Source organism: Leptinotarsa decemlineata, unplaced genomic scaffold (genome assembly GCF_025532065.1).
Source record: "Leptinotarsa decemlineata unplaced genomic scaffold, Ldec_3_MD MMD2_tig00026328_RagTag_RagTag, whole genome shotgun sequence".
NCBI classification, from domain to species: Eukaryota; Metazoa; Arthropoda; class Insecta; order Coleoptera; family Chrysomelidae; genus Leptinotarsa; species Leptinotarsa decemlineata.
The window spans coordinates 37,120,054-37,146,852 of NW_027412688.1; the positions used below are offsets into that span (position 1 = coordinate 37,120,054).

Here is a 26,799-nt window from a genome sequence, read left to right on the forward strand (position 1 = left end):
TAATGAAAAAAATGCTAACTATGAAATTCCATTAATTAGATGTTTTTTCAATTGATATTTAAATTTTGTGATAGAATCGTGCTTCTTTATTTTCTCTGGAATTGAATTATATACAGGGTGTTTCCTAAGTACGGTACGAAACTTCAGAGGGTGATTCGTTAGGTCGTTTTAAGAAAAAAGTTCCAATGGTCGGAGTTACTTCCTTTCTGAGTTTCAGGGCGTAGAAGTTCAAAAATAACGGTATTTATGAATTATCATAAATATCCTTACACCGATTTGGTTGAAATTTGCTACAGTTATTTTAAGTAATAAGGCGCTTATTTAGACCGAACTAGATTGAAATTATTAGTTCCAGTGGCGTCTCAGTGGGCACCACAGCCAACAATATTGAGAAAAAAAGAACGCCACTGACATTTTTGTAGTTTATTTTTTTCAAATCAAGCAACTAAAAAAACTTTTTTGTCGCTTGTGTTTTCTTCATATCAAGCTTTGTTTTCGAAAAAAAAATCACTTCTAAAAACTATTCATGGACAACATAAAATAAAAAGCAAAACCGCAATCGATTGCTTGACATGTTCAAGAATACCTGGACTATTCCTTATGACATTACGATTGTCAATTATTGGATTCCTCAAGTCATTCACATCTAGTACAGGAATTTTATAAACAAAAGCCTTCAGATGACCCCATGAACAGAAATCTAGAGGATTTATATCAGGACTGCGAGCTGACCAATTTTGAAGTTTGCACGTCCAATCCAGCAATAAGGGGAAGTTATGTCGAGATATAAACGGCTGATTAACGGAAAAACAGATTTTTTAAACAGATTAACGAGCAAGAACACTAAAATGAGCTGGAGCTCCGTCGTGCATAAACCACATGTTGCCTCTTACAAGTACCGGCACTTCTTCCAACAAAATAGGTAAATGATCTCGCAAAAAGTCCGTGTAGGATTCATGTGTTGATCTTGTTGATAGAAAAAATGAGCCAATTATTTGAAAGCACTTCATTCCATTTTTTACACAAAATTTGATGCAAATTTTGATCCTTTTTTTTTCGATAGCTAAAAATCGCCGAATACTCAAAACGCTCCTTACTTTCATGCCTCTCAACAACGAACTAAACATGCTAGACAGCAGAAACTGAACATATGTTCCAAACAAGTGTATCAACCTAACAAAATCGATAATCAAATTTACGTAGCCCGCGAAATTCCTTTATTTTTTAACAGATCTCGTAGTGTAGCATGAAGCGTATATCACAGCAGTTTACAGAAAATTTACGACTGTAATGTCACAGGCAGTTCTTTGTTAATTTTCGGTCCCTAAATACGAAAATGATAGTAAAAATCCCCTAACTATCCCCTAACTATCACAATCTACTGTTCAGAGAATTGATAGTCATAGATACAATTCCTCCGAAAGGTGCCTTTGTGAGTGACCTCATTCAGGACCAAAAGATCGCCAAACCAGAGAAAACAAATCTCTCCAGCTGCATGAGTCATTCTGCTGTTTTCACCCCATCCCACCCCCCTTCGTCAGAAGGGTGATTCCGGGAAAATCTGTTTCCAGACTTTCCGTCGCCTCTCCGCTGGATTACGTCACCCTAATCATTTTTCCGCTTTTCCGGAAATTCGTTAGAGATGATGAGTAACGCCGGTGACTGTTTTCTATTTTCCTATTTGCTTGTCACTCGATATCGCTTTGGGTTAATCATCACTAGGAAATCGAACCCGAGGTAAATAACTACAGAATTAAAATAGCTGGTTATCTTACAATTCCCTTTCCTCGAATACTATCGCTACATAGCATAAAACAAAGTCGCTTCCCGCTGTCTGTCCCTGTGTATGTTTAGATTTTTAAAACTACGCAACGGATTTTGATGATGACTTTTTTAAATAGATGAGAGTGATTCAAGAGGAAGGTTTATATGTATAGTCTATCCATTCCCAATAGGAACGGCAACAAAAATAAGAGCACTACGAGGGGTGTTCATAATCACTGCCCGGCAAATGGGAAATGTATATACTACCAGTGCTTTCATGTTCAAAGCGTCCCTGGTACAGTCATAAACATTTCTTGTCTGTGGCCCCTAGTCGCCCAGATAGTTGGTAAACGTGCTATCAAATGTAGTTGAGGAATAAAGGCTCGGCTAGCTGGACTTGCTGAATACTAATTTTTTGTCCGTTTCACAATAATTCTTTACCAGTGCCGTGTGTTCGTGGGGTTAGGTGAGGTAGTGAGTGGTTTTGCAAATCGATTTTTGAAAACTGTTTCTAGAGATCAATTACCCTAACACCAAACTGATATTTTTGCACTCGACGTGCGTTTCGCTAACAAGGTTAGCATCTTCAGGAGAAGCAAATTGATACTGAATCTAAAGACCAGGGTTACCTGTTTATATATCTAAATTTTTTTGGTCCGATGTGGACTTTGTTTGTTAAAAGATGATTATCCTAATTGATTTTTCGGTAATTAACTAGTGGAACCACTACCTGCAAATTAATTTCTCAACGATATATTATATAGCGAAGAAGAATTTTTATTTTTCTAGCAATTTTGTTGGCCTGTATTATTTCGTAAATATATGTTTGACGAGAATTCGATGTGATTATTTGTGTTTTCATTGTATTTTAGAGTTTTTGATTCGGAAATCAACTACGTTAAATTTCGAAGTTTTTCATAATTACCCATGGTGGAAAAATTCAGTTGAGATAACTTTTTCATGGGGTGATCAATTGCTATGATTGTGAGAATAAGTAACTGAAAAACTACCACTGAAAAATAATATGCCTCCGCCTATGTTGAGGCGGGAATTCCTTCTCTGTGCTGTTCCAAATGGTATTGCAATGGCAATATCGCCTCCACTTTTATCATATGAGAGTCTCAGAAAAATTATAGTATTCAATATCGGAAAACTTTGATAAAGTGACAAATAACTTCAGATTTTTTATATTTGTCCACTTGGGATCCCTAAAGAACAGGTTTTCAACTTTTTGAATATACATTTTCGAAGGTAAACTCTATAATCAACCCTTAACTGTGACAACAAATGAAAAACAGGTTAGTGTGTGATCTCGTGCCTGATCGAAATTAATGGGATGAGGATTAGCAGTTGAGTACGAAGCAGAATGAGTCATCCGCCGTCGGGAATAGGCGTCGCACGAGAAAACACCTAGCGTCGGGAGGTCTGCATGCACACTTCGGACCGCTTGTTGTTAAATAATAGATTACGATAAACTTCCGCACAGGGTGAAAGTACGAAGTGTACGGTTGTTTGGGAACAGCAAGTAAATCTATAACGAAACCTCTGAAAATTGTACAAAACAAAATTTGAACGGTCTATGAATTCCCATATTTGGAACCCACATTGAACTTACTGCATGGGCTGAAAAGTATGGCTGATCTAATTGCATTCAGTGCTTTTTCAGTTAGTACGAACCCTTGAAAGGAAGCTGTTGAAATTTCATGATATTCTTCCCATAAGTTTGTGAGTTATTGTGCTAAGAGTGACACTACGTTTGTTATTTTCAACATAATGGATAAAAAACCAATTTGATATTTTATTTTTACACTGCTTCTTGATGGGAAACAACAATTAAGCGTTGGTTTGCTGACTTCAAACATGGTCGTAGAGACACCAATGATGCAAAATGCAGTGGATGTCCAAATAACGCAGTAACGCTGTAGTAGAAGAGCATTTGACTATGAGAAAGCTCTGTTCTAGCTCACAATCAACCAACAACAATAACGAATTGATGATTGTACGATATTCAAGATACAGCTAAAAGAATATATTTTGAAATAGATTAACAATTTTGTAGTTTTACATATTTTTATTTGTTGTACTATTCTCAGTAAGCGCGCTTTCGATAGCAGGCTGTACTATCATCTTCATGGCTCTACTCAAACTGAACGTTTTATCTTCTTGTTTGTTCTTTTAAATGGTTAGAACACCCCAGTGCATGAATAAACCACTCTCAACAAAACCATCAACACTTCTAATTCACCTTATTTTTTTAACATATCTCTTTAGGTCAATAGTAAGTGGGTCTCTTCGACTCTCCACCGCAAAAATTGAACATATCTCGTACATGCAACCATAAAAAGTCTATTAAGATTTGTTATATCAAATCATAAAGCAATATTAAACGTTTGAAATAAATACTACATTTTTCACTTTTAAACCGACCCAATTATGTACGCCAATGGAACAGCAACTTGGAAATAATTTATTACTCCGCTCTGCTTGAGGAAATAAGCAGCACCTAATTCTGTAATAAGTTGAAACAAATATAGCATAATTGGTGAGTAGAGTTTCAATATCAACTAGAAAAAAAAAAAAGAAAAACCATACCTTAGCCTGCAAATCGAGTTTTTCCTCTTTTCGCTTCTTCAACTGACTTTCCAGTTTACCGACTTGATCAGAACATTTTTTCAAGTCGCATTTGGCGAGCTTCAAATTTTTCTTTGCGTTCATCAACTCTTCTTGAGTATTTTTCAATTCCTGTAAAGAAATGAACTGACATGAATGAGGATAAAGTATATACTGCGTCGAGTGTGATATTATTTTTCGGATCTCATTTTATTTCTTAAAAAAATATTCGCGTTCTTTCAATTATACTGAAGAGCGTCCTTGATAAACTTGTCTACTACACACTTTTTACACATAACCTAACCTAACCTAACCTAGCCTAACCTAACCTAACCTAACCTAACCTAACCTAACCTAACCTAACCTAACCTAACCTAACCTAACCTAACCTAACCTAACCTAACCTAACCTAACCTAACCTAACCTAACCTAACCTAACCTAACCTAACCTAACTTAACCTAACCTAACCTAACCTAACCTAACCTCAGAAGGCATTCTTCACTTTAATATACAGAGAGCAAAAACATACCTGCATCAAATTGATTTTATCTGACTCTAGTATTTCTGTTTTTTTCTTCATGATTAAACACTCTTCCAAAGCCTCTTTTCGTTTCGTCCATTCGGTCGTCCTCAGGTTCTTTAAGAAATCAACTTGTACCTCCAGCTGATGTATCTGGAAAAGAAAACATTATAGCTCCTACCCTGAGGTTCAAACTGTTTGATCTTCCTCTCGAAGATGATCACTTGGTGATCGACACACGTGTCGAGGTGTTGAAATAACGGTTTGGTGTTGGAAAAAACTCCAGTAATACTCATGTTGTTTGATTATGGAATATCATCGACTCTATGTTGATGATAGACACTATCTTGCACTGACGAGAGGCCAAATACCCCGTTCAATAATTGAAAATTGATTCCGACGGTTGTAACGCCAACAGCATATGCAGGATATACTTCAGTGAAGAATCCTGCACTGATATACCTGTCGGATATAATCCAACGCCCTTCGTGGTATTAGCCAGGGGAGTAGTTGTTTACTGATAGGTGTCAGTCCATTAACCAACAATGTAGGGAGTTGAGACTGGCCTGAACGAATTGTTCAATAATAATAATAATGATAATAATAATATGTTTATTATCGCATACACTGATATACATTACATAGAGTGCTATCGAAAATAAACAAGATAATCACAGTAGCCATAGAAATCTATAGCTTGTTCGTGATTAGGATACATTGTAATTAACTGTATAAATACTTAATCTAACATTGAAAGATAATGAATGATGAATTAATCAATAACCTTATTAACAGAGACAGTAGTTTCAGACAGAATACATAGTTATTTTCGTCTGCTCAACAAATGCTTAAGTCAAATCGCTGTTTGAAATAGTTTGATTAACAAAATCAGAAAAAAAGCTCTTTCGGTATTCAGAATGAATTTCTTTACTTCTTTCTCTCTTAAACATGTGAGAACTATAGATATTTTTTATTTTTTCTGATAATATTTGGTATAAGCGTGGTCCGAAATATGTTGCATTTCTTTGTCTATGGTTTTGCAACATCGTGGTGCATTTAATGAGTTTGCCTTTTTCCTAGTTTTGTAGGAGTGGATGATTGGTTTTATTCTGATGTTTCCTTTTTTTACATTACTGAGTATACTCATATAAAAAAGTTGTCGAATATCATATACAGTCGCTTCTTTGAATAAGGCAGCAGTTGGATGAGTTTCTTTCCTATTAAATATAATCTTCAGTATCCATTTTGTATGACATTTAGATTCCTAAGATAACAATCATTCACCTCCCCAACCTATTATACCATAGGATAGTTGGGATTGGACAAGTGCGAAGTACAACGTTTTCAAATGTTGAATGTCAAAAAAGTTTTTTAAGTTATTGAATTTAGAAAGTGTACCTCTTAACTTTCTGATTATTTCTTTCATATGTAGGTGCCATCGAAAATGTATATCTAAATGGATACCTAGATATTTTATTGACTCGCCTTCAGGTATGTGATTATTGTTTCCTATATTTAGGGGTCCCTTATTGGGTAATGTACTGCAGTATGATGTGAAAGGCAAATATTTGTTTTTTTCGAAATTGATCGTAAGTTTATTGTGACAGAACCATTTTTCGATCCCAATGAAATCTTTTTCTGCAGACATTTTCAATTGGTTCCATGAAGAGTCGGTATACAAGACAGCCGTATCATCAGCAAAGCTCAAAATTTCACCTTTTGTTGGTATCTGCAATAGTTCATTCCAATATATTGTAAACAGGATTGGTCCTAGGACCGTTCCTTGCGGAACACCATAAGTAACAATTTTGGGATAACTCATAAATCCATCGATACTAACTCTCTGTTCTCGGTCACATAGATAGCTTTCGAAAATATAGTAAGCAGCTTTCCCACGTATTCCGCAGTTCTCTAATTTTCTCAGGAGTTTTGTATGATTGACGGTATCAAAAGCTTTGGATAAATCAACGAAGATGCATATGGCTGGAATTTTTTTGTCAAGAGCTTCGTAAATACAAGTAGTTCCTTTAGATGACTTGATTTATAGCCAGTCTCCAACTATGCTCACTGACTATATGTGAAAAATAATGATAATAATAATAATGATGAAACTCGTTCATTATTTCCACATTATAAAATATACAGTCAACTCAAAAAATTGAAATTTGGGATAATGAAATTAATGCATGAATACTTTGTTTCTAAATGAAATTGACAGATGAAACTTTCCAGATGACGACTGGGCTCCATCTGGGGGAAAAAATTAAACGGAAAGGGGGATCTTGTTACACATCATTTTGAAGCTTTCGACAAATACTTCATAACGCTAGAATATGAAGTCAATATCATCACCTACTACAAAATGGCGTAACATTTAATAATTTCCTGAAGACAAACAATATCGATATTTCTAGAAATATTGCTTTTTATCTGCCATAATGATAATTTCAACAACCCGATAAGGTTTGTTAAGTTATTTTTTGTTTGTAAAAAATTGGAGTGACACCAACCCTCACGTTTTCCGGGAAACACATACCCAATATCCAGAAAAAAAAATTTGGCAAGAATATTGGGAAACCATATTGTTGGATCTCAATTTATTTATCAAAATTTAACAGAGAAACTTTATTTGAATATGCTGGAAACTACTGTTGACCCTCTCATCACTGAAATCGTCGAAGCGAATACTAATGAATTCGATATGGATATTGTATTCCAACAAGATGGAGCACCACCACATTACTCCAGACAAGTGAAAAACTATTTGGATACCATTTTCCCCGGTCGTTGGATTGGCCTTCGAGGTCCTACAGAATGGCCAGCCCGCTCGCCAGATTTGACACCTTTGAACTTTTTTTATGGGGCTATTTGAAGCAAAAGGTGTTCGAAACTAAACCTGCTTCTATATTGGATATACGGCAGGAAATAATAAATATTTGTAGAGATATTGACGCTACTGTGTTCGAAAATGATCAGCGTGAAATATCGGATAGGCTGTTGATATGTCAAGAAGTTCAAGGCAACCATTTCGAGCATCTTCTGAACTGACCTCAAGCTTATTATCTCATATAATGTAGTTAAATGTCAATGTATTCAGGCAATTATTAAAAGTTCCGCCATTTTGTAGTAGTCGAAGATATTGACATTATATTCTAGTTAACTAGTTTAGTGATCCAATAATTTTTCTGAAAAAGGGGGTTGGTTGAGTAACAAGATCAATTTTTTCTTAAAAAAAACAATTGTATTCTTGCCGACGTTTCAAATTCAATTAAATTCTTCTTCAGGGCTCTGTAACAATGAATTTTCATGAATATACCTTCCACAAAACTTATTTCAGTTTCACAAGGAATAATGAGTTTCCATTTAAATTACCTTCTCACCGAAAAGTAGTTTTTTCGTGTTGATGATAATACTATTTTAAAAATCATCAGACATATTAGATACGTATTTGGCAGAACTACAAAATGTATGCATTAAGAAGTTGTCATTTTCATTGCCTTTTTTCAAATATTATTACCTCCATTCCAAAAAATAAACAAACTGAAATATCAGACATTTTTCATAGTTTTCATCCAAAACTAAAATTCACTCTAGAAATGGAAGATAACAATTCGTTAGCATTTTTAGATACTAAAATAATCAAAGATGAAAACCGAATTTTAAAGGTAGACTGGTATCATAAACCATCTCTGAGACATTTTTAAATTATTTTTCGAAACATAATATTCAAAATAAAATCAACATTATAAGGAATTTGAAATCAAGGGCAATTGCCATTTCCAATTCTGAATTCCATAATAAAAATCTCCAATTAATTGAGAATTACCTAGTAAAAAATAATTTTCCTAGAGCCCTTATTAGAAAAATAATTAAAGAAAGAAGATTCTCCTGCCAAAATACAGGGGTGAAACCCAAATATAAAAAGTTCCATTTGTAGAAAATGTATCTGTTAAACTTGGAATGCTACTCAATACTAAAGATATAAAAGTGGCTTTTTCAAATAAAAATACAGTTGGAATACATTTTTTCTCGAAACAAAAAACTAAAACACCACAAGAAATACATTCCAATATTGTGTACAAATTGAACTGTGGAAGCTCTCACAAATGCTATGTTGGTCAAACCGGACGGTACCTTAAAACACGAGTTTCAGAACACATGAGAGACTCTAAGAAACTGAGTATGGAAAAAGAATATGGACACATTTTTGATTTTGATCATTCAACTATTTTAGTAGATGTTCAACCATATTTATCAAAAAGACTTTTGGGCGAAATGATACATATCCTCAAATGCGATAGTGTTAACACTAGAAGGGATGTCGATGGCCTTAATACCGCATATTTTAATTTGATACGTGAAATACCTGAATAATTTACACTTTTTTCATTCTTTTTCTTTCTGCCGTTGATTAAAAAACAGACACCACCTTATCAGAATCAGAGATAAAGCCATTCGTTTTGTGTTGGTGTTGTCTCGAAAATTTGTTGTTTGCAATATGTTTTTTATTTTTCAAATACGTTTCTAATATGTCTGATGATTTTTAAAATAGTATTATCATCAACACGAAAAAACTACTTTTCGGTGAGTAATTCACAAGAAAACTCATTATTTCTTGTAAAATTGAAATAAGTTTTGTGGAAGGTATATTCATGAAAATTCTTTGTTATAGAGCCCTGAAGAAGAATTTAAGTAAATTCGAAACGTCGGCAAGAATATAATTGGTTTTTTAAGAAAAAAATTGATCCTGTTACCCAACCCCTGTGTCACAAGACCTCCCTTTCCATTTAATTTTTTTCCCAGATGGCGCCCAGTCGCCATCTTGAAAGTTTCATCTGTCAATTTCACTTTAAAATAAAGAATTAATGCGTTAATCCCAAATTTCAATTTTTTGCGTTGGCCCGTTCAAAAAATTAAGAGGGGGTACATTAAAGAAATGCACTGTACAATTAGTATTTTTTATTTTCTGTTATGTGAACACGACCGAAAAATATTCTTCCGAACAACCCACAAAGCACGTGGTACTCTCAAAGTAAATACACTGTTTTCGATTTCCAAGATGAGAAAATAAGAACGAAAAAGAGATTGCACGATATATCGAAAATAAACGTAATGTAATGCAACTTAAATTCATTCGTATCATCGAATCAACGTTCAAACGATGAAATAACCGAGTTTATTTATTTCTCGATGATGTCTATCGAGTCAGCGGCGCGTCTGGACGTCGGCTGGGGCGTCGCACGCTTCGGAAGATCGGGTTTCAATAGGCGTCGGGCTAGTGAGTCAATACCGGCCGACGAATAGGTAATCGCTTATGAAAATAGCACCTGCTGATGACAATATTATCCAGTATTTTCCCTACGAGCCGATGCGGTTTTTTAACCTGGAAATACAATGTGTAAAGATTATTTTCCACTACCTGTCATCATTTAACCTTCAACTTATCTTATGAATCAATCTTCCAACAACAGAATATAAGAATAGCTGGAAACAAGTTGTTTTGTGTTGCTTAGCATGGGTTTGTATGAAAAGGGATAATTTTCAGTAATTTTTTATAGAAAGGCCAATGGTGTGACATGGTGTGGTGGGTGAAAATGGTGTGAGAGATCGCTATCAACTTTTATCTCAATTCCATTTTACGATTATGAATGGACTGACCCGAAAATTTATAACAATTTCCATTATAATAATTAAAATATCAACATAGCATCAGATCAACTTCACAAGCTGTTACTGAGACAGATCACTTAATAGCAAAAAATCTAGACACACACGCACAATCCTATGCGACTTGTCAAGAGCTTTCGACAGTGTCTCACATGGCATCCTATTAAAACAGCTCCATAAATACGGATACGTGGACCAGCTCTTCGACTCATTGAAACAATCCTTATGGACAGAAAACAATACATATCCTACAATAATGTGACCTCCAGGACCATACAAATCAAGTATGATGTGCCTCAGGGTTCAGTTCTGGGACCACTGTTGTTTATAATTATGTACCCAGACGACTCAACTTTCTTAATCAGAGGCAGGAATTTAGAAGAGATAGTTAGAATGTCGGGTGAGACACTGTCACGAGATGAAGCTTATTTCAACGCAAATATTTTATCCTTGAATAAAAACAAAACTAAAGAAATAACTTTCTCAAAAAATATAGCAAATGATTAATCAGTCAAAATACTAGGATTTCACATAGATTCCAACTGAACTGGAAAGAACACGTCCAGGAATTGCAAAAAAAAGTTGTCCAGAAGACAATTTTTATTTAGAAATCTCAGAAAAATATTATCGGTTGAAGTGCTGAAAACTGTATACTACAGAATGGTTCACTGTCTCTGGAACACAAGCTTAGTGTACCACCAGTTATTAATAAATTTTAAAAAAATATTAGAACTATGGCTAAGGCTGGACCAAGGGAACATGCCAAACCGTTGTTCATCAAAATGCAAATTTTAACACTTCCATGTATATATATCACCGAAGCCATCTTTTCGATACACAAAAACAAAAATGTTTTTTTTTAGTTTTCAATTTGACTTTATTTGAATAGGGAGGAAATATCTTTTGCCATATATAGTTTTGAGAGTGAAGTATGCACGTTGAATAAGGTCTCTTCTTAATACCATTGGTGCATATAAACGAGTAAGTATTACAATGTCCTCTGTAACCAACCATAACCAAGCACGGCCGGAGATAACTGTGTGACAGCTATTTTCCGGGTTTTTTGGCTGTGGTGCACGTTTTCATGTCTGACGTTTCGTCTACTACTGCGGTAGACGATTCCTTGTAGTTGCAGGTCGGTTTACATTGGAACCACGAAAAAAGGTTTGGATAATCGTCTCTCTGGACACAAGATAAATTTTGTCGGGGCAAACCAACAAATCAGCTGCTCCCAACAAAGAACGCAATCACATTATATAATTGAAAGATAACAGTAGAGAGGCAATATAAATTGAAAAACGATTTAACAGAAACAAAGAGGCAATGAACATTATTAAAATCTGGCTACCTGTCCTTACATGTACACAAACAAGGTCAGGTGCCCGAGGTGGCCAGGCAATAACAGTTGAATGGATCTGGGCCTAACTTGGACTGCCATGAAGCTACCAAAGTGACTGGGCTAGTTATTAACATGGCCTGCCCAGAACACGGAGCTAATGTCCTTGTTGCAGATGAAACCGAAGAAAACAATAACGAGTTTAAAGAAAAAGTCAACTGCTATAGTATTCCAACAGATATCTCTTCGACACCACCCACCCCGTAACAATCTCCTTCCGTAAAAAAGATAAACATACCTGGTTCTGTTGGCGTCCGCAGGACTCGGAAACGGCGTCAAGACGCGCCCGGCACCGGCGCCAAACGCACACCAGCAGACGCTGATACACCATGCACACCGCCCAGTCTCTGGGGCAACGTCGCGACGCTTCCTTCGGCGGCGGTGCGTCCAGCGGACGCGGCGTCGCGTGCAGCGCCACGACGTTGACGGTGTCTTCGACGTCTTCGGAGGATGTCAGCTTGAAGGGCCTGCGGAAAATTTACAATGATGAGTCGCGAATGAATCAATTGCAGGAATCAAATTGATTAAACTTAAAAATGGTGAAAACAAAGATCTATCCTTGGATAAGTACTTTTTCTCAATGGCTGACCTGAATTCAGTGGCAGATATTGATATGTTCTAATATAGTGTGAATAGTTTTAACCTCTTAACTTTCGAAAGAAGGAAGATTTCTCATCTTCATACAAAAAAATGTGGAAATCTTCCAAAGAAAAGGATTTTTTTTCTTGTTGTTCCAAACACATCACCAAAAGGGCAAGAAAACTCTTCCAAATAACTATAGACCAGTTGCTTTGCTATCAGTGATATCAAAAATCATTGAGAAAGCCGCAAACCACCATATCCTCAAATATTTGGAACGCTTCAACATCTTGAGAGATTATCAATATGGCTTTTGGAAACAAAGATCAACAGGCGACCTTCCAGAGATCCATATTGTCTCCAACCCTCTTTTTATTTTATATCAACGACTTATTGGTGAAAACCAATAATCCAATATATTGCTTTGTTGACGACAGCACACTTGTCTCGTCATTCCATTTGGATTCCAAGACATCGGCTACGGAGGCACATCTTCACCGGCAACAGAAGGTTGCATATCGGTTTGCAGGCATCAGTTTTCTCAAAGTAGATAAATATCTCCAAACCGGATATAATAATGTCAGGTCAGACAATTCCGCTTTCTGCTTCGATTAGTTTGTTTGGGGTTAAAATGGACATCAATATGTCTTGACACAATCATTCCTGAAAAAATAATAAAAAGAAATGAGATAAAACCAAACAACAACAAAAAAATAGAAATTGAAATATTAATAAAAGCTGAAAATTAAAAATTATCATTAACAAAAAATGAAAAATAAAAATTTAAAGATTTTAAACCAAGTTACGTCACGACGTTTCGATTGTTAGTATCCACAATCGTCTTCGGGTGATAACTGGACTCCATCACTTCCATCACTTTTACAATGGAAAAGGAAATCCACAACGAATTGCCTTTCTTAGAAGTATTGGTGAAGAGGACCGACACTAAATAGGAAACATCTGTATATCGAAAACCCACTCACACAGTACAGTATCTGAACCAGAAATCCAACCACCATCAATCGACTGAGAGAGGAATCATCAAGACTCTACTAGACCGTGCTTTCAAGCTCTGTAATTCAAAGGAAGGTCTCGAAAAAGAACTAGGCATCATCAAAAATGACCTTCAACGGAATGGTTACTCCAGAGTGATGGTAGAACAAGCTTTAGCTAGAAGACAGCAAGAGCTCCACAAGGAAGAGAAGCCGCCGCAACCAGTACTTGTTCTTCCCTACATCAGAGAATTATCGGAAAGGATAAGAAAAATTGGGTCCAAGTATAACATCAGGACCTGTTTCAGATCTGGGAACACTATCCGTAGCAGCCTCACGAAAATCAGGCCACCAAACGTGGACTGCGATTCCAAGAATTGCATTTACCGGACACCCTGCAAGTGCGGAGAATCATACATCGGTGAAACTAAGAGGCCATTAAAAGTTCGCGTTGCTGAGCACAAGAAACACACACAGCGAGGAGAAACCAGCAAATTCGGAATAGCAGAGCATGTTTGGGCTCATCAACATGATAACAAGTGGGCTCAAGCTGAAATCATTCACAAAGAGGAACACTGGTTCAGGAGAAAATTCAAGGAAGCCGCGTATATGTTGTCCAACAACGCATTTAGTCAAGCTAGCGTAGAGATACGTAACATATGGAAACCTCTCCCGCAAAAACCAATGAAGCGGAAGAAGGGAAGAGGGGATAGGTGAAAGCACTCGAATGACCTATAAATAGTCAGATTTTGGAGGAATAAGTACAGTTATCACCCGAAAATGATTGTGGATACTAACAATCGAAACTTCGTGACGTTACTTGGTTTGAAATATTTTAACTTTTATTTTTCATTTTTTGTTAAAAATATTTTTTTTATTTTCAGCTTTTATTAATATTTCTGTTTTTTATTTTTTGGTTGTAGCTTGTATGTATTTCCTTGTAATTTCAGTTTTTTCTTTAACAAAATTGTTATTTTCGGTTCATATTTTTATTTTTTTTTTCAGGGATTTCAAATCAATTTATATTACATTAGACAATGAAAGTCCGAACTGATGAAATACACCACGAAACATTGTCAACCACCTTCAAACAAACGTTTCCTGTAGTGTTTGTGTTTTGTCTTTGAAAAAACAAAAACTGGACGTGAAAACGGCTACCTATTCTTATTTCAGTTGGAGGAAAAAAGTAACAACTTCTGGCTACACCTAAACTCTCTTTCGGACAAGATCAAGCTAAATCAAAGCTGTATGAGACGCACTTTATGATTAATATGTTTATAATTATTTATAATAATTGCTGTTGAATAAAAATATTTCAATTGATTTAACTATGAAACGGAACTGGTCTAAACAGAATTTACTACCTGCAGTGGCGTGCGTTGGGAATTAATTCAAAAACACTTGTTGGAACATATATGTTTAGATAATAATGAATAGGTATATATGCTTATTTAATAAGATATTGAGTATAAGCAAAAATTATGGCGGGTGGCCGATGAATTTTCGTCGAATATTATGATTGAAGATTCTAAAATTTTCTCAACTGAATAATGTAATTATCACATGTTGTCCTCTTGTTTTTCAAAATGTTCAGTACATTTTCATCATTTTTTGAAATTTATATTTCGCTTAAAATATTCTCCAAACACATCGCCCTTCGTATCTTCATGATAAACGCCAGAATGCTTTGTCTCAAACACCAATAAATCGACCCCAACAAAACCCAACACTTTCAATGTGGGTAATAATTAGTTGTTTTCCTTTTTCAGTAGGTAGATCATCTTTCTGAAGATGATTGACTATAATAGAATTAATTTACGATTCGTGCATGATACAAGCATGTGAAAGGCTGACCAAATGACTACCGCCACCATAGACGAAATGTTACTGGGTGAGATACGCTACGAAGGGACTTTTCTGTAACCCAGAAATATGCCTACGCATTTTTTCCTGCTCCCTGACTATTATATTTATCATGCATTCAGTGCCTACATGCAATGAGACACTCAAGTTTATAGTGATAGCAGTGGAGGAAAATTAGGTTTTAATTGAAGTATAATCACTTTCTGATAGATTATGAAATATAAGTACCGAACCAATGACTAATGTTCATTAAATTCAATAGTTATTGCTTTTTACAGATTAGTCACTCCATCTAAATACCGGGAAAGTTTAAATTCGGTTAGAATTTCGTACAGAAGGCTAGTTCGCCGGTTTGTTTGTCGGAAATAGTCGTTGTTGATGATTTTTTCCTTTTCAAAATATTTGATAAATATTATACCATGCGCATCCCAAAATATTGATACTATAATGGAGCCATGTTTCATCCATTGCCACATATTGGCGCATAAATTCTGTTTTATATAGTGCCGAGTCCGAATAATGTTTATCAAGCCAAGCCTTGGCTTCAACAGTATTTGATTGACAAAATGAGCTACTATGGTGTCCGGGGCACAGCTCTCAAGCTCGTCCAATCCTATCTAACAAATCGGTGCCAATTTGTTGAAGTGAACAACGTAAAGTTAGACCTCAAAGAAATGAAGCATGGTGTTCCTCAGGCATCCGTTATAGGTCCACTATTGTTCTTGATCTACATCAATGACCTATGCAGTCTCATGAAACCAGCAGGATGTATCTTGTTTGCAGATGATACAACTTCAATGTGCTGCAGTAAAGACTTAACTAGCTTAAAATTAATAATGGAAGATAACAAAACATTAGCTTACAATTGGTTTGCTGCTAACAAACTTACCTTGAATAAAGATAAAACTCAAAATATAACCGTATCTTCCAATCGCAATATTCCCCAATCCAAAGGATTCACTAATGATCATAGATTGAGCTGGTCTGATCATATTAAAGCTATGTTTCTACTACTACGGATTATTCCACTCAGTTATTTCTTATGGTATTCTCATTTGGGGTCATACAAGTAACTCGATGAGTGGGTTTAGGTGCCAGAAAAAGGCCATAAGAATTCTAGCTAAAGCAGGTTACAAAGATCATTGTTGTCCTCTTTTTATTCAACTCAGCATTATGCCACTTCCAACACTGTATGTCTATCCATGAAAATGTTGACAAATTTGAAAAACATGGTGAAAATCATGCATATGAAACGAGGTCTGCAAGTTTGTTGAAGCTGTCTAGACATAATCTGACTATCAGTCAAAGAAATTCACTGAACTTAAATCTTTATAATCATCTTCATTCATCTGTGAAGTTACTCAACCTCACTTAATTTAAATTTATTATCAAAAGCTTTCTCCTCCAACACTGTTTCTATAATACAGAGGAATATAAAATGGCGGGATCTTTAACTTACGAAACGCCTCATTAAATCAGCATACCTACATTTTAATTTTAGCGACATACTTCAAAGATTTTATATCTATGATTTTATTTATACTTATATTCTTTACTTATATTTCATAGCAGACGAATTTTATTTCTGATCAAGGATTTCTGTATTTGCGACTTGCCATAAATGTACAACTGTATGTAAAATGGACAAATAAAGTACTCTAGTCTTATATTTTTCTCAAGAAGCAATGTTTCATAAAAACACGAAATTCCTTTTTATCCGTTTTATTCGAACTAACAAAAGTTGCTCCACACAAACTTCTATCACACAAACTAACAATCCGAAAGCTTTTGTTTGATCCCTCACGGAATCAGTGAAGCGGAAAATGGAAAGTAGAGAAAGTGAAAGTATTTCAACGACCTATAAAATAGTCATCTCTCGGAGGAATCAGTCCAGTCATCACCCGAAGACGATTGTAGATACCAACAATCGAAACGTCGTGAACTAACGTGACTTGGAATCTCTACACTTTATTTTTATTATTTTCTTTTTTGCATTGCTTTAATTTTTTATTTATTCAACTATTATATTTTTACTTGTAGGTTATTTCACTATCATTTCATTTCAGGTTTATTGTTGCTTAATATAATTGTTATTTTCAACTATTCTTGTTTAATTATTCTTTTTTACTTGTTTCAGGGATTTCAAATCATTTTATATAGTAGACAATGGAAGTCCGAACTAGTGAAATCCGAAAGCTGTGGCATTTCTTCGCGCATCTTATGAAGGTTATGGTTAACTGAAAATTATATGGATTTGATAGTAGTAGCCCCTAATAAGCTACCGTCAGCGGTGCAATATATCTGATTTGTCATCTTTCCAAAAAGTCGATGAATACTAGAAAACGAACGGTCTCTAATATCCTCCTTGGGGTTCACAAACTCCTGGCGTCCAATGGGGAATGTTGCTCCTGACGAAAATCAAGTAGTTTTCATAAAAGAGCTCTAAAACAACGCATTTTAAACTTATCATTTCAACCTTTTTCTATAAAAAATTATTTGAATACTTAAAAAAGAGGAATGAAATAATGCATTCAACATTTAAAGGGATTCGTTTCGTTTGGCAACATCGGTTATAGCTAATAAAGGACAATGAATCTGTTACCTGTATGAGACATTCTGTAACATATAACATTTTGTGCACCTAAACTATCTTCCTCTATATAAATAAATAACAAAACAACTGTTGTTTATGTGGCTTGTGGAGGTGGTATTGAACTATAATTTATATTTTGCCTTAATTGTTGATTTATAAAGATAATTTTCCTTTTTTAAAGTGGAATATCTAGGTACGTATAAATTATTTCAACTTAATATAGGCGCTGTTGCCAATATGTGAATTAGAAACAAATCCCTTTAAAAATTAAAACCCAACATTTGAAACATCAATTTGAAAACTTTTCGAAGTGAGTTTGAAAAACTCATGAATTAAACTCAACTTTATTTTGTTCAAACTTGCATTTGTTGTAATAACCCAAATTGAGGAACATTCCCCATTGTTCGAGTTGAATGACTTCTCAACGAGATAGTTTAAAAATTATATGAATTAGATACACTTTCGAAAATCCTTCGCCAAATTGGAGCACCGCTTCTCAAAACCGAAAAAAGAGCGTAAAAACAAACAAAACCAACGCATTGACGCACGAACCTGTGCAAATAATTGCCTATCTCGAGAACCAGTCGAACGCAATGACGTCATCGTTGGCCCATTTCAAGTTTTTACCTGTCGTTAGCGAATGCAGAAACATCAAGCGAGCAAGAATTGAAACGAAGAGAGAAAGGTGAAGTTGCAATCGTCTGAGCTGCAAATAGGCGATTCGGTACCACCCATTTTGCATTGGCGTGCCGAAAATATGTCTCATTTTAACCGCTTGATTGGTGAGTTCCACTCGTGAAATCCCCGAAATGTTGGGCGCAGAATCGATCCCTGCTGTAGGACTCGCTGAGTGTTCCTATGACCTCTCTGTAAGCGAGTGTGTCAGCAGTAGGCTCAGAGGGCGTCTAACCCGTTAGGAATCGCACGTTCAGAGTGAGACCTCGTTAAACATTGTATTGTCTGTGTGACCTCAGAAGGGATATACTCTTTTCCCACCCTACTGAAAAACGCAAAGAACCTGCATTGTTTTCCTGGAGACTTGGGAGAAATGTAAAAACCAGTTGCTTCCAACTAGCAAAAAACTACAGTATTTCCAAAAGTAAAATTATACAACCCCATGTGGGAAAAACCAACTCCTACCTCAAGGACTCGACAGACTTCGTTGGTAAAATTAGGAGCTTAACGCTGGAGCCGACGGATATTCTGGTCAGCTTCGATGTGGTGTCTTTGTTTACCAATGTCCCACTGGAAGACTCTCTGAGGGGGTTAGCCCACGTGTTCCCGAATGACGTCGTCGAACTCTTTAGAGCATGTCTCACAGGAAGTTATTTTCAATTGGCGGGAAACTTATATGAGCAACTAGATGGCGTTGCGATGGGGAGTCGACGTAGCCCAGTGATAGCAAATTATTTCATGGAACGGTTTGAAGGGAAGGCGATAGACACTTTTGAATTGAAGCCGACCTTGTGGCTACCTTACGTGGAACTGAACCGTTTCCTAAACCACTTGAACGCCCAACTCCCGAGCATAGAATTCACCATGAAGATTGAGCAAGACCAACGGATAGCTTTCCTAGATGTACTAGTAGAAAGATGTGGTACCAGACTAACCCACAAAGTGTATCGAAAACCCACACAAACAAATAGATACCACCATGAGAGGAGTCATCTCAACGGAACGGGCTCGGAGAATATGTGAACTAGAACATCTGGAGAGGGAACTGAAATACCTTGAAGTGACCTTGAGATCGAATGGATACAGTGCTTCTGAGACCAGAAAAGCCATGAAACCGAAGGGCACCACGGTTCAGAAAGCGAAAAAGGATCAGATGGTTGCACGCGCATATCCACCGTTTATCCCTAGGGTTACGGACAGAATTGGAAAACTATTAGGCAAACACGACATCGAAACAGTCTTCAAATCCACGAGAAAGATACGACAAAGCCTCAGGTCGAATAAAAACAAAAGATTTCCATTATCAGCAGCGGGGGTCTATCGCATACCGTGCACTTGTGGAAAGGTATATATCGGAACCACCAAACGATCCTTGGGAACAAGACTGAAAGAGCATGAAAGGAACTGCAGACTAGGCCAAACGGACAAGTCAGCTGTGGCAGAACACGCACTTAGTGAAGGAGACCACGTAATTTTGTTTGAAAACACAGAACTAATTGCCACCAACCAGGGATACCATAGCCGACTGGTACGGGAGGCAATAGAGATCCACAAACACACGGAGAATTTCAACAGAAAATAAGAAGCGGTGAACCTCAATCGAATATGGAAAACCCCATTTTAAGGAATTCTAGAATAACGAACAGGACAACAGACAGCAAGATTGTTAATGTTCCAGGTTCAAGTGTAGGTACGAGTACAGGTACAAGTACAGGTATAAGTACAGGTACAAGTACAGGTACCAATACTGGTACAAATACAACTGATTACCTGACAAGGCATAAATATGCTTTACGAAGCCTAAAAGGTAGTCATCGGATAGCAAGCCATGATGGTGAAACCTATGAAAAAGCTAGCCACTCACGCCAGTGAAACGTCAGGAAGAAATTCCAAAAATCCACGGCTTTCAAACTCGAAAAGCAATGACACTATAATTTTAGCTGCTTGTATTTACGAATATTTTACCGTAGCGACTGAACTTTTTACTTGATTCTAATGAAAGCACACCACAAGTCATCTCTTTAGATGATACTAACTTGATTAGCGAAAAGCGTGCCAAGTGGCACTGGTTTCGTTCGAGCTCGAGGTAGATGGAAAATAATCAACTACGGGAGGTACCGTTCATCTGCTACGGATAACGAAGACATTATTCTACCAGATTGCTTAAATAATTATGTCGTAACTGTTGCAACGGCATTGATGCATCCAGTATCTTAAATTCGTGCCAGTTCAAAGCAACTATTTTTTCTGGAACCTGTAACGGTGGCTCCATTTGAGAGTGCAATACTTTCTTTGAGTCGTTCAAATAGCTGTGATGCTTGTAATATCAACAGCAAAATATTGAAATATTCCCTTGGAATCATACTGAATCCTTTTACAATCCGCTTCAACGAATATTTCTGTCAAGGTGTGTTTCCAACTGCCTAAACACCAAAAAAATCCACGGCATTCAAACCCGAAAAATAGCGACACTGTAAACCTTGACCACCAAAGTCTTAACCATTTTGGATTCTCTTAGAATCATTCTGAATCCTTTTACAATCCTCATTAACGAATATTTTTTTCGAAGTGTATTTCCCAGTGCCTTCGGCGGGTTGAATGTCCTTGTTCATCTTTCACTGCCTGAACCACTATGCATGCTGTTTTTGGCGAGTGCATTGGCCTGGGATGTGAGGGTTGAGCAAACCGGCCATCGGATGCCTGCTTCCACGTAGCCCAGCTGGATACGGGAATGACAGAATCACTTGTGGTTCTGTTATTCCTTAACTGAATGAATTGATCCTAAGGTGTGTGTATCCGTGCCGAGAGGATGAATGACACTGAGCCTATCAGCTGTCTCAACGGAACCTTCGAGATACCAGGCGCCCTCTCGTCGTAGCATCGCCTTGTCACGCTAATGCGGGGCTATGCCGTGATTGACCTTCTTTCCCTAGCTACTCGTAGGACTCCCTGTGAATTTAGATCAGGAGCGAGAGCTTCCCAACTCTCCAACTCCTTATCCAATAACTGAACCTAAAACAAAGGTTTGGTGGTGCAGCCAGGAAACAACTGAGTCGTGGTACCTTATGAAACCGCCTTGCACCAAATTCTTGAGTGGCGTACGCAGAATCTGTCCCAGGTGGAGGAACAAACCCCCCATGAGCAGGTTACCAAACGTTTCGATGCGATGATTCGCCAAAACCAGAGGCGAAAAAGCACTACGGTTGAATCTAAGGCATCGTCAGGTGTAGCTGACGTGCAAAAATTCTCACATGGGAGAGTTGTCGCGGGTATCAAGATGGGAATCTTACAACTTGACTATCCTACTACCTATCGTCAAGAAGCTGGGTTTATTTGGTTGAGTGTGAATCGATGTGAGCCACAATAAACCCTTGCGGGTTGCGGTGGAGGGTCGAATAGACCCACTCACTTTGGATCTAACCTAACCCAGTGGCTACAAATTATCTAACGTGGTGCCTATTTATAAAAAAAAATGTTAAAAGAGACCCTCAAAATTATCGCTAAAATACTCAACTTATCGTTAAAATACTGTTTGAGTGTTTATTTCGTACAGGTGGATCAACAGTTAACGTTGTCTCTAAAGATGTCGCTACGATCAGAAAAGGACTCGAAAAACATACAGCTTTAATTTTGTGTGACCTCATGAGAACTTTTGATTGTGTCACTCATGACCTATTCATCGAAAAATTGGAATTTTCACATTGAATAAATTTGTTTGCCACACTGTCCATGTGCAAAGCATGTGCTTTTCAATGCTGAAATACCTAAATGTGATATCCAGTGATTTGATTCATTTTAACGTGTGTGTTTTTTATCATGTCCGAGTTTAAATCTGTAATTCATCAAATAATTGATAAGAGGAGTTGAATAATGATTATTTCAACAAATTTTTAGTTGGTTTTTGGATAGCTCTTGAATTATTGTTTGCAAAAATAATATTGACAATTAGATTCAGGGCCATGAAAAAATCTAAACAATTTACCTCCCCCCCACACACACACAGCTTGCTAAGGGGTATCCTTTTCTCTCTAGACGACTGGGGGCTGTAGCTCCCCCTTGCCTTTCATCCTAGTTACGCCAATGGATAATTTTTCAACCGATTGAAGTTAATTCGAGAACATTTGCATCGTACGCACAAAACTCGTTTCTTGTTTCTTCTGCGTCATCGTTCAGAGATTATCCACAACTTGTCGAATTTTTATTAGTTTGTTTCGTTGCGTTGTTTATATTCATGCGAAGGACGTCAGTGTTATGTAAAATTATCAAATCGGAATGTTGAGTTGGCATAAGATGAACACGGAACGATACGTTTTGAGTATTCAAGATGTTCACACAGTCTCGGGGAAAAACCGAAGATTAGACTTGTTTGTTGCGAGAACTAATCACTGGCCGAAAACAAATCATTGGATCCAGCACCAGGTGGCGCTATTTCGACCTGAACCACTAATGCGTTGTTGATTTCAATTGTCCCTAAAGGGCAAGCCTGAGTATAAAAAGCTTGGACATCTACACTTACGAAGCCACCAGCTACGGGGTCAACGGAAAAGTCAAACCTTTCAAGTAGCATATGTATGTCATTTAAATATGAGGTTTAGCCCGGCAGAAGTAGATTTTTCTCAAGAATCATCCCGTAGCTGATATGTGAATGGAAAAAATCCATAATAGGTAGAGAGAAGAGTGTCAAAAGATACACATTTTTCTCAAATGCCTCAATAAAAATAGATTGGATAGTTTCATATTTGATTCATCTATATATGACATGTCCAATTCAGGGAGTCATCCAAAGTTATACCAAGTAATTGGGTTGTAGTCTTCAATCGCGTTATTGGAAGAGAATATTAGCCATGAGTTCAAGAAAATCAGCTTTGAACTATTTTTCATCTTGCCTTTCGGCAAGTTTTGAGATGTCAACAGAATTTTTGCAATTTTTGTCTGAACAATAGATGTGTCATCGGCATAAACGACACATTCATGAGGCAGAACTTTGAAGAGATGATCATTTATAAAAATTATGAATTGAATAAGAGAGGTCCTAGCACATATCCTTGCGGAACACCGTCAACTGTAGGCTGTAGATTAGACGTTCTGTTATCGCCTAGATCAACATATTGCTTTCGATGATGACTGAACGAGAACATTTGGAGCATTTGCTCAAATGATTTCTTTATGTATAAAATATATAATACCGAGGTGGAAATAGATTGATTTACGACCTAGAAATTGATACTCATCAATTGCATAAAAACTTACTAATTTATTTCGCTTTCCAATGAACATTTACTTCAAAAAACTTGATATAGGGTGGCGGGGGTACGAAATTGCTAGTAGTTTCTTTCTACAAAACTTTGATCCGATTCTTGCCCCTATCGATAGTTGCCAAGGGGGTACTAATCACGTCCGCTCTGTATAGAAAATTATTGGAAGGCAAAACTACTACTAAGCTGATATTTTGACAATCAGATCCATGTTCGACTCAACCTTGATTTTATTTGAGCATTCTGAAGTGCATATTAAATTATATTCAAGGTCTCGAGATTTTATTCATTTGCATCAAGAAAATATATATTTAGAATGGCAATTGCCTAGTTTAGGTCTCGGCGCACTCATATAGGTTAGGTTAGGGGTTAGGTTAGGTTAGGTTAGATCAGGTTTAGCAACTGTTTTAATTTCACTTTCAAATATTTTCAATATAATATCAATTTCAATATTGGTATTAATAATCAAATGTTAGGTTAGGGGTTGGGTTAGGTTAGGTTAGATTAGGTTTAGCAACTGTTTCAATTCAACTTTCAAATATTTTCAAATATTTTAAAAATGGAATTTTTAACAGGTGATGATCGACTGTATTGCCAAACATGCTCCAAACTAACTGACTGTTATAAGAAAACAAGTATAGCTGAGGCACCAGTCAATTTAATAATAACACTGATGATCTTCAAACATGACTCAACCTCTGACGGAAGCACTAAACTTTTATTACGAAGGTTCCAAATAGATGAACACTCCAATCTAGCAAACCACTATAATAATCTTCATGCAGTCATTATTCACTGTGGTTCTCGATTTGAATCTGGTTATTACGCCTTGGTCAAAGACGAAACGGACTGGTTTAAGTTTGACGATAATCATGACACTAAGTGTTCTGGCGATGTATTGAATTTATTGGAGGCTCTGAAGACACCCTACATTTTGTTTTATGAAAGAGAGGACATTAGCAGGTCATGATCTTCAGATGATGTGGTGCTGCAGGTTTTTCCGGTTTTTCCTGCAGCAGAAAAAGCAAATGCGCCACTGGAATCAATGGTGTCGCCCCGGAGCGCCAATTAATGTTTGTTGTTGTTTTATAATTTCATGATTTGTATTTTATCAAAAGTTATGTTAGTAAAAAAAATTATTATCAGTGTTAATAATAAAGGTTAAGTTGGGAGTTGGGTTAGGTTAGGTTAGATCAGGTTTAGCAACTGTTTTAACTCAACTTTGAAATATTTTCAATATGATATTGATTTTAATATCAGTAATAATAATTGAAGGTTAAGTTAGGGGTTGGGTTAGATTAGGTTAGATCAGGTTTAGCAACTGTTTTAATTAAACTTTCAACTATTTTCAATATAGTATTAATTTTAATATAAGTACTAACAATTAAAAGTTAGGGTAGGGTTTGGGTTAGGTTAGATTAGGTTTAGCAACTGTTTTAATTCAACTTTGAAATATTTTCAATATAATATTGATTTTAATATCAGTACTAATAATAATTAAAGGTTAGGTTAGGTGTTGGGTTATGTTTCAATTGATCTATTAAACATTCTTATTTATATGAGCCGGGACCTAAATTAAGCAATCCCTTTTTATAGTTATTTATGTATCAAGGGAATTAGGAGGGCCTTAATTACCGATGGCAAAGTTTGCGTCCCGAGGGCCTCTGGCCCGAGGGACAGCAATTGCCTGAGGTTATTAAGGCTCATTAATTCCCGTGGTACATAGATAATTTTATTTCTGACCGATTTCAATAAAATTTTGTTCATTTTTGAAACGGAAAAATGTACCAATTCATTACCTTCCCGGTATATTTGAATCAGGTACCGTTGATTATAGTAGAGTTTTCTTGTTGCTAGGTTGTTGCTATGTTACTTGTTTATAAACAGAACCTTTATGTTGTCTACTTTGTCATCAGAAGAGGCAGGTACCTCGACTGTAGTGAACAGAAGCTCCAGCCATACAAAAGAAGAAATTGTTTCCAGTGGCGGAAGTAATTTTCAGGGAACATTTCAAAATTGTACATTTATTATTTGTAATGGCGTGAATAAATAAAATATGGTTCAGTTTTCATTTCTATTTATTTTTACTTGTGAAAGGTAGAGGGAATTATAAAATCTATAATGTCCCAAGGGAGTTATGACCCTCTTTATTGATAGCGTAACTATGACGATATAAGCTTATAATATCCCGGTCAGAAATAAAATTATATTCGAAACTTTCTCGGTTTCCTTCACAGCACGCTCTGGCCAATGCCAGCCGGCTATTACCCAGGAAAGTGGTTGTTTCCCTAAAGAATATTGCCCAGAGACTGATGCAAGATTCTACCAACAAGTAACCCTCAAACTCTACCCCACTCACCTTCTGCTAGCCTTACTCTTCGTCGGAGTGATCTCGGCCACGGTCTTGGACTTCTTCTCCAGACACGAATGTATCTTCGGCTTGGGGCGCGTTTGCGCATCCTGCAATGCCGTTTCCAGCTTCAGTTGCAGCTTCTCGTCGCGCTGCATACGCACGTTGAACTTTCTGCAGGAAAGTACGGCCACTCTCCTACGGCTAGCCGTATTCCTGAGACCGTCGCCTTCCCCTTCTGTATTGATTCTGGGCGTAGAGAACTCTTCGGTGCTGCTATTCATTTCTCGTGTGAGTCTAATCGGTTTAGAGAAACGTCAATGTCAAGTGATAATTGGCATTCTTCGATAAATTTGACTGTCACAGTACAGTTACTGAAGACTCGCGTTCTACAGAGGTTTCACAATGAGTGACAAGAGGGTTTCTCCACTTGATCAATTTGCACAACTTTCTATCAATCCGCAGGATGGCTTTCATGGGCTTTGACAACATCGTCATCGAACACTCTGAAGGCGCGTATATATGTAAAGAAAT

General features: G+C 36.7%; 1 protein-coding gene across 1 annotated transcript in view; it reads right to left on the minus strand.

The window, feature by feature from the left end:
- Positions 1 to 26,617, minus strand: part of LOC111503741 (uncharacterized) — a 35,099-nt gene extending 8,482 nt beyond the window's left edge. Inside the window, exons 1-4 of the mRNA XM_074181961.1 lie at positions 26,275 to 26,617; positions 12,197 to 12,425; positions 4,905 to 5,048; positions 4,357 to 4,506 (exon numbers count right to left, since the gene is read on the minus strand). Of these exons, the coding sequence (XP_074038062.1) occupies positions 4,357 to 4,506; positions 4,905 to 5,048; positions 12,197 to 12,425; positions 26,275 to 26,549 (798 nt within the window). The 5' untranslated portion in view covers positions 26,550 to 26,617. The remainder of the gene's footprint in view (positions 1 to 4,356; positions 4,507 to 4,904; positions 5,049 to 12,196; positions 12,426 to 26,274) is intronic.
- Between the last annotated feature and the right edge of the window lie 182 nt (positions 26,618 to 26,799).